Source organism: Rissa tridactyla, chromosome 1 (genome assembly GCF_028500815.1).
Source record: "Rissa tridactyla isolate bRisTri1 chromosome 1, bRisTri1.patW.cur.20221130, whole genome shotgun sequence".
In the NCBI taxonomy this organism is placed as follows: domain Eukaryota; kingdom Metazoa; phylum Chordata; class Aves; order Charadriiformes; family Laridae; genus Rissa; species Rissa tridactyla.
Genome location: NC_071466.1, coordinates 205,646,170 through 205,659,005, shown reverse-complemented (window position 1 = coordinate 205,659,005; position 12,836 = coordinate 205,646,170). Strand labels below are relative to the sequence as shown.

At 39.1% G+C, this 12,836-nt stretch overlaps 1 protein-coding gene across 5 annotated transcripts in view; it reads left to right on the top strand.

Moving 5' to 3' along the window:
- GSAP (gamma-secretase activating protein) overlaps positions 1–12,836 on the top strand; it is a 53,759-nt gene that overhangs the window by 15,470 nt on the left and 25,453 nt on the right. For 4 of the 5 annotated variants that reach the window (XR_008466106.1, XM_054199642.1, XM_054199627.1 and 1 more), the window contains exons 12-19: positions 1,286–1,371; positions 5,940–6,017; positions 8,291–8,359; positions 8,833–8,925; positions 10,187–10,404; positions 10,702–10,771; positions 11,463–11,545; positions 12,306–12,359. Coding sequence is in view for 4 of the 5 variants with exons in the window: in XM_054199642.1 (XP_054055617.1) it covers positions 1,286–1,371; positions 5,940–6,017; positions 8,291–8,359; positions 8,833–8,925; positions 10,187–10,404; positions 10,702–10,771; positions 11,463–11,545; positions 12,306–12,359 (751 nt within the window). In the remaining variant the exon portion in view is untranslated. The remainder of the gene's footprint in view (positions 1–1,285; positions 1,372–5,939; positions 6,018–8,290; positions 8,360–8,832; positions 8,926–10,186; positions 10,405–10,701; positions 10,772–11,462; positions 11,546–12,305; positions 12,360–12,836) is intronic. The other variant, XM_054199656.1, reaches the window with a different exon arrangement.

Below are 12,836 nucleotides of genomic sequence, written 5' to 3'. Positions count from 1 at the left end.
TGTCAAAATTCCTGTCAAGGGAAGCTCTCCATTTTTAATTGCTGCTACATGTTTTACTGGGCCGTTAACCAGACTAGTAGCTCCTTTTTCTAGCCTATGAGACGCTGCCTGTACCCTTTTCTCCTACGCATGCTATTTCCAGGCAGCCTGCTCTTTCAAAGGCTAAGATTTGTCTGATTCTGTCTGTGTCTACTGTGCACGACTGCATTTGCATGTGTCTCCTTAAGGCTCCCTTTTAATTGAGGAAAAACTAGTCAGGATGGTCTGACTCTGATTCATAATTCACGTCACCCTCATCTATCTTCAGTCAGTTGAATTTACATTCTGAAAGGGCCTGTTTCCCTTTGTGAATAAAAAGGGAGGCCAAAGCTACTCGATCGGATATCAATAACTGAAGGTAGTTGAGTTCCACTGTGCCCAAACTGCGTCTCTCAGGATGTGTCAGTGCTATGCAGGAGGCTCAGCATGGTCCTACTGCTGTACATGCAGGTCCCCCTAAATGGGCAGTGTATCCTCTTTCAGTTAGTACTGAAAAAACCCAACTCTTGTAAGAGCCTCAATGCTATAATTTTTTTTTTAAATTATTGCAGAAGACCTAGGGGAAAATTCCTACAGGATCAAAATCCTTTCTGGAAAAAAAAAACCCAACCAAACAAAAAAAACAACCCAACAACAAAAAAGCCAAAGCAGACTGACTACAGTCTTCAGTTGCATGCTCTGCAAGGCAAAAATAGGACTTGTAGATTTTTAACGATATGAAAAACCTTAAAGCACAGGCAGCATGAAACTGAAAAAGAACGTCATGGTATAACAAGTACCGTGTGAATGGGATTTTTGTGCTTTCCTTTTCAAGTATTTCTGCTGAAATTAGTGTGCCTAATTGCAGATTAAAATGTAGCTTTGCAGACATAAGAATGGCAGAGTTAGGCTGCAAAGCCTTTGAGTTTTCAGGTCTGATGAATGTTTGAATTTCCAGTACTTCATCAGAACTTGCTTTTACTTCAAATTATAGGAATGGTTGGACAGTGCTGCAGTAAGCAAATATGAAGTTTGCAGGTGTAATCAAAATTGTTGGTTTCTGGTAAGGGTGTAGTCTTGGGATTCTCGTTTCTAACAACATTGAGCAGATTGGTTAAAGCCTAATTTAACTTGCATTAGAGAACACTTGATTATAACTTAATGAGTACATTTTGATTACATAGTGATTGTTCTCGTGATCTTGGTGTTGTGATGAATCACTGTGGATGAAGAAGTGATTTATTCATTGATCTTTATTTGCTCATAGACTTGTGAATTTTGGATATGATTACTGTGAAGACCAAGATGTTGCATCTAAATCTTTGAATCTTCAGGTTTTTACAAGTAAAGCAGGTAATGAATAAATACAAGTATTGTCAAAATGATCTCCACTAGTAATTATGCAGTGTAATCATAATTGATTACTAAATTTCTTCATAAGACATTATATATATTTGTATTTTTTGTGTCTCTTTTTTGTATGAGTGAGAGATTTTTATTCCTTTAGAGTATACTTGACAGGTAACTGTGAGGAGTGGGAGAAGGCAACTGTGCACTATTTTTCGTATTAAGTTTTTTATCCTCTGAAAGCCGTGTTCCAAGTTGAGCTGAAGAGTACCTAGAGTTTTATATATCAACACCAACAACAAAAGAGTCACCCAGAAATTTTCTGGTAGCCCAAGTTCAAAGAACTGGTGTCATGCACTCGTGGTGAAATATCTCAGTCTAAGCACACTGTAGCATTTTCTGCTAGTTTCAGAACACAGGTGGTACCAAAGCATGGTTGTATATTACATCAGAGCAATTTAATGTTAAAGCTGACCAAAAATGTGTTGGAAAGTAAATTCAAGTAAGGTTTTGGCTAGATCTGTTGTCTGTTTATCTGACATAGCAGATAATTGTGTTACAGAGTGGACATGTGTAAACAGAGCATCTGTGATATAGACTCTTAAGAGCTTCATATTGCTGTTAGTATGTAATACTTAAAAGGTCCAAGTATGTGATACTAAACTTAGTACGTGGTACTTAAGGGTTCAGTGTGTATATATATGATTCTTTAAATTTAAACCTAAATGTTCCTTAAACCTTTAGGGTTTAGGAGTCTCCCTGCATCCTAATGCATGCCATGAGCTTTTTTGTTTAAAAACTGGACTCAAGAGACATCTGTTCATCACAGATGCCTGCATTTTCAGCTTCTAAATTAGACCATACCGACAAGCAGAGATGGTATCTGATTAACCTCTGAATAGTCTACAGAGTTGTATAGGGATATGACACGTTGCAGAAGTGGCTTTACCTCTATCTCACTTAAGGCATGCTGTATGCACCCGGGTGAATTGCTGAGGTATTTGCCAGTTGTGTTGAAATGACCATTAATGCAAATAAAGTGAAATAAATTTTCCTTACATGGATTTTTTTTCTTACTAAGGCAGACAGCATGCTTACAAAGACTAGGGGAAAGGAATTAGAAATAAGAGAAAGCCAAGTTTCTGTCTACCAAATGTAGATTAGGCTACTCTTTCTCTGTTATCAAGACAGAGTATTTCTTATACAAACACCCTGTCCAATAATGTTATTGATTTGTATATACATGTTTCCTTTTAAACCTATACTTCTCTAGGATTTGTTCAGATTGAAGCACCTCCTTTTAGTTTAGGATCAAATTCAGTCTTCCTCCAACAAGGCTGTTGTTTGATTACGCTGAAGGAAAATGTTCTTTTCCATCTGGCAACACAGTATTTAAATTCTGTGTGGAACCTTTCACACGCGCTTTTCATTGTGCTTAATGTAAAACACATAATTTGACAGTTGCACTTACTAAATGAGATTATTGTATGTGGCTTTTCATTGAATGTTGTTTAAAACAGGATTACTTTGCATAACCCATTTTGAGTAACTGACAGTTTGAAGCAAATGGTTTTGGTGCTGATACCATATCTAGTTGTCAAAGAACACTGTGCGTAGTTGCACTAAAATTCCCTTTTGTACCTCTTGTTTGTGGTGATCTAGAAAACTGAACTGCAAGTGCTTTGGGGCGCAGACTATGCCTTCTGTGGAACTGCTGGCATGGTTGAAATAATTATGCTGATATCCCTATTTGTACCATTTGGACATCTCTGGCAAAGAATAATTGGCATAACTTCAAAATGGAATATTCCATGCAATTTCGCATTTAATAAAACTGTTATTGGCTACTGCCAGTGGGAACAAAATCACTCTTCCTTTCTCCAACTGCCGCAGTGGAAGGAGAGTAGCTGTGTTCCTTATGCTCAGCACAGACAAAATGACTCCAGATAAAAACCCTCATGTACTTCTAGATCAGCTGAGATCAAGCAGTTCGAGTCTCAGAATTAACTTTGTATGTCCAGAGTTCAGTGGTTATTTAAACAACACAGGGCTGTTATGTTTTCTTTTAGTGCTTTAGAAGTGCTTTTCAGTTAAATTTGCTTGGTATTAAAAAAATGCAGGCAGTAAGATGACACAAACCCTGGATCACGGTCACCTAACTTTACCTGCCTTAGAGTTAAGCATCTGGACTATATTTATAGAGAGAAATAGGCATCTCCAGAGGATGATTGCTTTTATCCATTCTTTATTTCCTGTAGAAGAGTTTAAATGAGAGATGTTTGGATAGCTGAAGTTAGGTGAGGCAAGTCACTCCTAAACCAGTACAATTAGACAAAATACCCTGTGCAATGTCGTATTTGAATTGTGACAGTTGGATGCCATGTTGAGATGTTGGTACAGCCTTATGTATTCCAATTCTGCATGAACAGAAATGAGGAATTTGAAGTTAAAGTTTCTTAGGGAAAACTTTATGTCTTCATAGGAGACTCTTGCAGTTTCAGTGGTCTGATGTTTATTTATCAAGTGGCAGAGTTGTAATTGTTGTTTCCCTTGCCCTGCTGAATGTAGTAACTCGCTGTTACCCTGTATGAGTAGAACTTAATTTTTAAATGCTTCCTTTTTTTTTTCTTTGTTGTAATTGAGATCTTTTTTTCCCTTTTATTTCTGAAAAGAGTCCATCCAAATATATCTTCATGTGAATCTTTTCACCTTGTGGCATTTAGCTACAGTTCTTACCGTTTGCAAATTATTTTGAAATGGACAGTATAGAAGACTTGGTTCTGCCTTTGCATAAAACACTTACCATATAGGTGCCATAGGACAAGAAGCTTTCCCTGCATCAGCACCCCCCAAACTCTAATTTGCAGAGAGCACTGGTAAGGATAGGGAAGGAATTTGTCTTATATTCTCAGACTCTGGCTGCTCTAATGGGATTGCCAAGACAGTATCAGATGTAACATTGCTTGGACACTTGCTGATCTGAGACTGTCATGTTTCTGTCTCTATTAATGAAGCACCATTTGGTATTTTCTGTTGTTCAGAGTTCAGTTTGTTAACATTTGGACCAGTATGCTAGAGTTGAAGGGTTCATGTCCTATTAATAGTCCTCCATAGCCACTGTTTTTGCGATCAACTTGTATATATACCCACTGACAATTCAATCTGAACAAACTCACTTGCATGTTGTGCAATTTGCAGAACAGTGTATACGCTAGCCTCCAGCATACAAGAAAGAAATTTGCAGTGTTGGAAGGGAGCTGTTGATAATAAAACAGCATTGTGGGTTGATGGAGCTTTTCCAATCTTCCTCTTAAGTCCTGATGCTGCTACTTTAAAAATCATGCATGCTCTGAAAGTTGCCAAGTGCTCTGGCAAAATGCGCTGTCTGTTGTCTAAATGACTCAAATATCCAAGCAAAACTGTATCAAACAATATTCGATGAGCTAAGAATAAGTAGAAAAAAAAAATTGCATCTCAAAAGTGCATTTCACACTTTACCTTCCCCAAAAGTGTGAATTGCCTCAGCCATATCTGTTATCACAGCTGTGGTGCAGCCTTGTGGCCTGAAGTATGAGGCACTCAACCAAGTAAAATACCTTGGTAGCAGTGCTTTTTTTGTACTTGTGCTTTTTCTGTACTGCGCCGTTTCTGTATACTTTGTATACGTAAACTTTTATTTTGTGCCTTTTTCTGTATACCTTGTCTATATAAACCTTTACTTTTTTACAGAAATTAGTTTACCTCTTTTTTTTTTCTTTTTTTCCTTTTAAGTGATAAGCTTTCAGTAAAGGTAAAAGGTGAATGGTCATAGTTGTGGACCAGGTTTCCCAGCTGTATTGGGATAATGTGGTTTGGAAGCTGTTTCTAAAATGAATGCGAAAGCAGCTTGCCAAAGCATCAGAGTAAGTGGATTAAAGTTTTTATAAGAGATGGAGGGAGGGCTACTGTCCAGTGGAGTCAAAACAGTCTATCAGTCTGATTTAGAATAGGCTGGGAGGGGGGAGCATTCCTGCACAGAGTACCTTGGCTGAAATAAGGTTGTGCCAAGGACTGACTTTTCTCCTAAAAAAGGAATTAATGTCTCTTTGGAATGGAAAGGGGAGAAGTAACCATCATTTCTAGTGTGAGAAAGCTCTAGTAGCATATCATGCTGCTGCCAATATGAATTTACTTAAAAAGCAAGCAAACTGTGTTTTACTATGTTGTTCTGTACATATTTGACAGTCCCCGAACAGAAAACATCTAGAGATTGAGGCAGTCTGTGGAGAGAAAGGCTTGATCAGTTTTCTGGCTGCAAGCATGATTTCTCCTGGGAAGCGCTAAAAATGTATTTCCAAAGAGAACTGTCTCTGTCAGAACCCAGGTTTCCATTGTGCCATATTGCCTCTCTTATTTTCTGTTCTGCTAGGAAAATGATGGTTAGAGATATGTAGTACGTATTTCTGTAATCTTTACCTTTTTTGAGAGATTAGTTTCTGATTTGAAACAGTCTTGCTTTAGTTTTGTGCAGTGTATAGATGTCTAGGTATTCAGGTGGACAAGTCAATTTTCCTTGTCTTTTTTTGTCTTTTTAGGAGGCTTGTGTGTGTGTTGTAGTCTACCCTCTGATATTCCTGGTGAAATAAGATACTCCATATATTTTTTACATAAAGGTAAGATGAACCTGTTAAGTTATGCTTTATTTTGGAGAATGTCACTTTGCTGAAAGAGTCACAGAATGCCTTGCAAGACAAATAACTATCAAAAGTCTGCAGACAATAAACTACTGTGGCTGGTGTTCAAAGAGAGCAACTGCCTTTAGCTGCAAAGTTGACTTTCCTGCTGTAGACTTCCCGCCTGATGCTGAACGAGTAGCTTCAAACCAATGGCCTTGTGAGTGGCTATTAATTTGGTCCTGTATTTCTAGCCAGACTTTCTGGCATGCTGAGCACAAACATCAATGAAATCTGTGGGAGCTTGCAGGTGTGTTGTACTTAGGCCATAAGGCATTTGTGTGGGAAATAGAGACAACAGCTCTTAGCTTGAATGTCTGTTTAGAGTTCCAGTTCAACATGTCATTTTCACAGCAAGAGGTGCAACACCCACTGACTGTAAGAATAGTTGCTATGTAAGTGGTGCTCTAGCTCTTAATTTTAAGACATAATTTTTTTTTTCTTGAAAAGAATAAAGAACATTGTTCTGATCAGAGCAAAACTTTTCATTAGTAAGATCTTTCTCATTTGATACATGGAGGAGAGGAGCAAATCATTTCTCAATTGAGAAGCTGCATAATGTGGAGTAACCGTGTTCAAGCAGACAACATACCTCTGGTTTACTTCAAGTGTTTTCTTTCTTGTGTCAGGAGACTTTTCACCTGTCAGAGCTGCACTAACGTTGCTTTGCTGCTGGAACGTTGTGGGATTGAATGAACTGCACTTTTGTGTTCTTGAAGGCATTAACAAATTGGAAAAGACCATTCTGGGTGTGGCAGTGCTCTACATTCTATTGTTATGAAGGGCTGATTTCCCCTGATGTACTTGATATGTAGCTGAAGGGTGGTTGCGTTGCTTGGAACCAGCCATGGCCCTTGTACATCCCTATCTGTACTAGGAAGAAATTGAGGATAAATGCAGTGACATTGACCAGCTGCATGTGAAATGACCTTCCTGGAATTGAGCTGTTTGGTGCAGAGCTGTTTGTGGATTCATGTAAGATTCATCAGTCATACGAAAGAATTTTAAGACTGATCCTAGGTGACCCACAGAAGCAGCGATATATCAAGTCCATAAGCCACGTTTTGGAGACAGATAAGGAGTTCAGTCTGTGCTGTAGTATCTGTAAACTCAGAAGGAAGCTTCCCTTTCCTTGTTAAAGCAGGTCCCCACAGCCACTTGATGTAGCATAAACACAAAAGTGACAATATTGCAGGTGTATTCTGCAGTGCTGGTATTAGCTTGCATGTGTTGGCATTGGCAAGTAACAGGGTAGTGATCGGTATACTGACTCACTGCAAGTGAACTTCAGGTAGTATCTTGTGTGAGAAACTATTTGTTTTAGATATCCCTTCATCTATAGCATTGCTGTTGGTCTTGCAGGTCTCACTTCTTTTTGCAGCATAGATAAAGCATATCTCTCTGCTAGTGTCAGGAACTAAAGTCCTGGATGAGTGGCTGAAGCATGGCTCATGATCTGCTTTTTTCCTTGGTGGTCTTGTAAAGTGTGGATCTCTTGTCTTACCTGGAATTTTCATGCAGTATTAAGCAGCGTCTTGATCATGACACCATTCAGCCTTTAGGCTATTGCAGCATGGACATTTGGAGGCCAGTCATTGTTGCCTAGTTATTTTAATCTTCAGCTTTTCTCAGAGATTGAGGAAGTTTGAGGGCTCCATGTCATTCTTAATGGATGCCAGAAGCATGGTGCAAGTCTAGAATAAAATAACAGCTGTGCTGATGTAAAGCCCATGCAAACACAGCGGGTCTGAAATTAGCCTATGTTTAAACAGAGCTGAACTGAATTACAGGAATAGGACATGCAGATAAACAAACCGGAAACTCTTTAAAGCAGTTGAAGGATCACCCAAATGTGAAGCACAGCTACATAAAGGATTTGTGTTTGGGGTTTTTTTGTGGGGGGGAGGTATTTTTACCACAAGCTTGCTCTGGGTGGAATGCTTCTTTAAACACAAACATAGGCCGTGCAGTGCACGGCCAGTTTCCGCATACTGAAGAACTGCATTGTGTGGGTGCAGGTCTACTGAGTATGCAGCAACTCTGTTTAGGATGAAGTAAATCTGTCTGTGCAGACAAGCCTGTAAACCAGTCTAAAATATCCCTGTTAGGGTGTATTGGCACTGCTGAAGTTTCTAGCTATAAAGTCACACTTGGCTTGTAACAGATGGTGTTTATTGTTTGGGTTTTTTAAAAATATTATTATTTTTCCCCAGGTTACAACAAAACTTTTACAGTTTCTCTAGAAAGAACAGAATTGAAGGAAGTGGCTTTTATGAATCTTGGTAAGTTACTTGTGTTGTTTCCCTGTGTGACCGCCATTCTCTGTCCCCAGTAGGGAGACAAATGGCTAACCCTTCTCTAAAAGGAAAGGATGTTTTTTTTTCTCAACTTGAAGTAGTTGTGTTATTTTGCTGCTTTTTTTTTTTATTAACTTTTGTATCTGGCATTTGCTACTGCAATACCTCACTATTAGTAAGCAACTTCCTCTGAAATTGCCTCAGAATCTTCTCTGGAGATCAGCCGCTGAGTTCTTGAGTGTCTCAAGCCTCTTGAATCCTCCTGTAGAAACCCAAATGTATTGCTAGTGTTTCCTGTGTTAACAGAACAGCAGCTTTTAATTAAATCCTTTTATATTTCCTCGATATAATCAATTCCATCAGAGTGAAGTGGGTCAAGATGAGAATCATGTGAAACAGCCTCTTAAAGCAAATAAGTGAATAAGTGCTAAATTGACCACTGTTATTTCTTTAAATAGACTATTATGTGGCTGCTTATTTGCCTGGCCAGTTCCTGCACCTCCTGAATATTCAGCATCCTGACCTGCTGTGCTATAGTTTGTTTCTGACAGGTATAGTAAGACTGTTGCTTCAAGTAATTTTATTCTTGTAGTGGAAACTTGTTCAAATCTCTTTACGTGAAAGTTGTATTTCTCAACATTTGCTTTATTGCACAGTGTTCTGAAGAAGGACAGAGATTGAAAAAAGAATGGCATTTTTGCCGCTTTCCATTTTAAAAAGAGAATCTGAAGTGACATTTCATACTTCATCTGTTACATACTTCTAGCACGTTATGAAATGGAAGAAGACCTTTCACTGAATTTGCAATTCTTTGCCTTGGTTTCATAGTTTCCCTTCCCCCATCTTTGCACAGGCTTCTCAGTCCTACACTGTTCTCAAATTTCACATGGAGATGTAAATTTGATTTTACATTTCCTTCCTCCAATTGAGTTGCTCTAAATGTGTGTGTTTGGAGGGTGTGGGGAGAGGAAATCTGTGTTTCCTTCACCTGATCAGGCTGATGCAATGTGATTTAGAGTCTCATCTGAGAGGCATGTTATTTCATTTCCAACAAACATGTCTTTATGGGAAGTGGGTTATTTTTGGAAGTGGGGGTCCCTTGTTTGAAAACAGATACCTGTTCTTCTGATTGGGTGAAGGAGAGGTAAATAGTGGGAACTGGTGCAGGGGCAGCATCACAGGAAGCTAATACCTGTTGTATATAGACAAAGAAATACTGTTCTGCTAGAAATGAGTGGAAAGCATCACTGTTGTATGGTGGGCCTGATTTTTCTGATGCAAAGGATCTGGAATCCTGCTGTGGTGGTGAACCTTAGTACTAGTGTAAATAAAGTGGGTTTGATCTGATGCTTCAATCAGTAATCATGGAACAGAACTGTTCTGTTCTGGCCATTGGGATTGATGATAAGTCTACCAATAGAAGTAGTGACAAGTTTGTGTCATGATTCTGCATGTGAGCAGTTTTGAAGTGTACCAATATGCTTAGGTGCTAATTCTAGTGTTGTAACTCTATTACTAGCTTTTTGCTCTGTTCCATCCTGTGTACAGGACATGTCCTATGACAGCATTGTGAGCCTCAAATCTGTACAGCTTCTCTGTTTCAGCAGTAGGGAAGGAGAGAACTGAGTACGGACTTCCTTTACCTAGCCAGTACCATCCTCCTCCCTCCTCTTCAACATAATACGAGGGCAGCTAGTACAAGAGGCAGACTGTTTCTTACTGCTGGGGGCCTGGGCGTCTTAAGAGAAAATACTGGTAGCAGACAAATTTTATGCTCTTGGTCCTTTCTATTCTCATACCAATGTTCTTCAGGTGAGGATGCAAGAATTGACACGTTGCAAAACTGTTCCATCCGATCCCCACTCACATCAACAGTCTTAGATTGTTGCGTAGGAAGTATGTATGCCGTAAGCATCAGTGACAGCGCCTTACTACAGTTCCTACAGAACAGCAAACAAGACAGCGAGAGATTGGCAGCTCTACATTGTGCTCTGTTGCACTTCCGACACACAGAAGACTTGGAAATGCAGGTGGGAAAAGACCCTTCTCTAAGTTTTTTTCAGTGACTGATGTCTTATATAAAGCAGGGTCAGGGCATGAATGATATCATCCAAAGAAGAAAAGTCCTGATTCATGTGTACTTTTTGGCGGTGCCAAGAGGTTCATCAGCTGGACTGCCCAAACTGCTTTATTGGTCAAGGCTATCCTGAAAACATTTATCTCTGAATCACTACCTCATGCTAAGTGGTAACAGAGTTTTGACGGTCTCTTACAACACATGCTTGAACAGAGAGATTTGACAAACTCCCCTGTTCTCATCCTGACAGATTATTTGGTGGATTTCTGAGAACCTGTCAACGTGTCATTCTTTTGACCCCATTCAAGAATTTATCATTGGTAGGTACTTCTTTTCCTGCATGCTCTAGTTGTGACTTCAGGAGAAGGCACAACGTCACGAACGGACTCTCTTCTTTCCAAACTCTTTGGCTATGATTTATGTTAACAGACCTGCATTTTGTGGTGTCAGAGACAATATCAGTAGTTTAGGAGATACAAAGATCTCTCAAAATCAGATTGGCAGCAAAACTTTTCAAATGCATTCTTCTGTCTAAAGGGACAAAGAGATTTATTGTTATTTTAGGTCACTGGAGGGCAAATTCTCCATCTGGCTCCTGTCTTGGATATCTGGGATGTAAATAATTGAGACTGGAGCAGAGGAACAAATCTCCTCTAGCCCAGCCCAAAGCATTTTTTCGTAAGGATTTGGCATATCATGATATTCTCTTCTAATAGCTGATTCCTCAGCCTAGCCGGTGCATGTCCTGTGCCCTCAGCCTTTGTACAAAGGACCCCTGCAGCGCTGAGCTGTAGCCAAGCAGCTGACCCAGCCCTGCAGCCATCTGGACTTCTCTTCCTCCTTTTGTGCACAGAATGGGACCAGTTCCACCATGGAGGAAGCTGTTTCAGAGACAGCAGCAGGATTTGTCCCTAGAAAAGAGTTAGTTAAGGAACTGGCTCTGAAGCCTACTCTTGTTAACTGGTAACATATACGATCTTGCCCTTATAAATCTTTTTATGTTGCATTCAGCCTCCCTGTACTGCAGAATGTGTCCAGAAACTCACAACCTGGATAAACTTTTGCCCTACACATCACTGCTTGACTGGATTGGGGTAAGATAACAGCTGGTACTTTAATTAATAGCTAGAGGGAGTCTATTTTTTTCTCCTTCAATACAACCTTTAACTTGTATGCCTTGCCTTTTCATAGACGTGCTCTAAATTCATATCTGTGCTTTATGCTCGTTTTATTTGGTCAAGTCTGAACCTTAGTGGCGTTTTCCATGAGTCCTATCTTTTGTCAACAAATAAAAGCATTTATGAAACACTTTTCATAATGAGGTATTAATTTATTGCTTGTCATAGGGGGTTTATAATGAATACGAAATCAGATTGGCAGCAAAACTTTTCAAATGCATTCTTATGTCTAAAGGGACAAATAGATTTATTGTTATTGTAGGTCACTCGAGGGCAAATTCTCCATCTGGCTTCTGTCTTGGATATCTGGGATTCTATGATATTGAACCAGCAAAATCATGCAGTTATTTCCAAGACAAACAGTATCAGTAGATTTAAGATTAGTGACTAAGTTTGCAGAAGTAAAATAAGTAACTTTAGGCAAGACCTACAGTTAGAGCAAATAGCTTATTTTAGTTTCTCTGATCTGACACTGTTCTAATATGTTGTCTTTTTTAAATGAGATGAATGAGAGAAACATCTTCCATATTTCTTTTTGGCAAAACTGAATGTACAGTTTTGCCTAGCTAGCTAGTTTCATAGGGGAAACTGGTAATGGAGATTCACTTAGTTACCCAAACAGGCCCATGTTTTATGGTAAATGACTTATATTCTTATAATTTGTCTGTATTTATAGATTATCCCTGGAGTAACATGTGCAACAGACATTATTTCTCTACCTGTGTTAGAGGTAAGTTCTAGTATAAAACCACTTTCATATTTGCAGGTTAGGAGGTTTGTTGTTTTTTTTTTTTTTTTTGTGGAGTGGGCGTGTACTAAATACTAATGAAGCAATGTCCCCACAGCCCTATCCAAAAATAGGGGTGAACAAAAAATTGTGCTGTTTGAAATGTCTTATGCATTTACTAAAATACCAGCTATTCTGACGTTTTCTAGCTCAAAGATGTATGTTTTTTCCCTTTTCTGAAGAGACTTCTTCCATTTAACAGTAAAGGTCCTCCAAGAACTAATTCTTGTTAGATTTGGTTGATACCTCTTCATTTCATGACTTCATTAGCTGGAGGCAAACTTGGCACGACAGACATGTAGGATTTTAACATATCTCTATGTATACCCACTTTGAGGGATCTTTCATTGTGCTGCCACTGGTACTAGTGGTTCATGACCCTCTCATTTTGTTTTGTCTGGAGCATCCTGTGATTACACT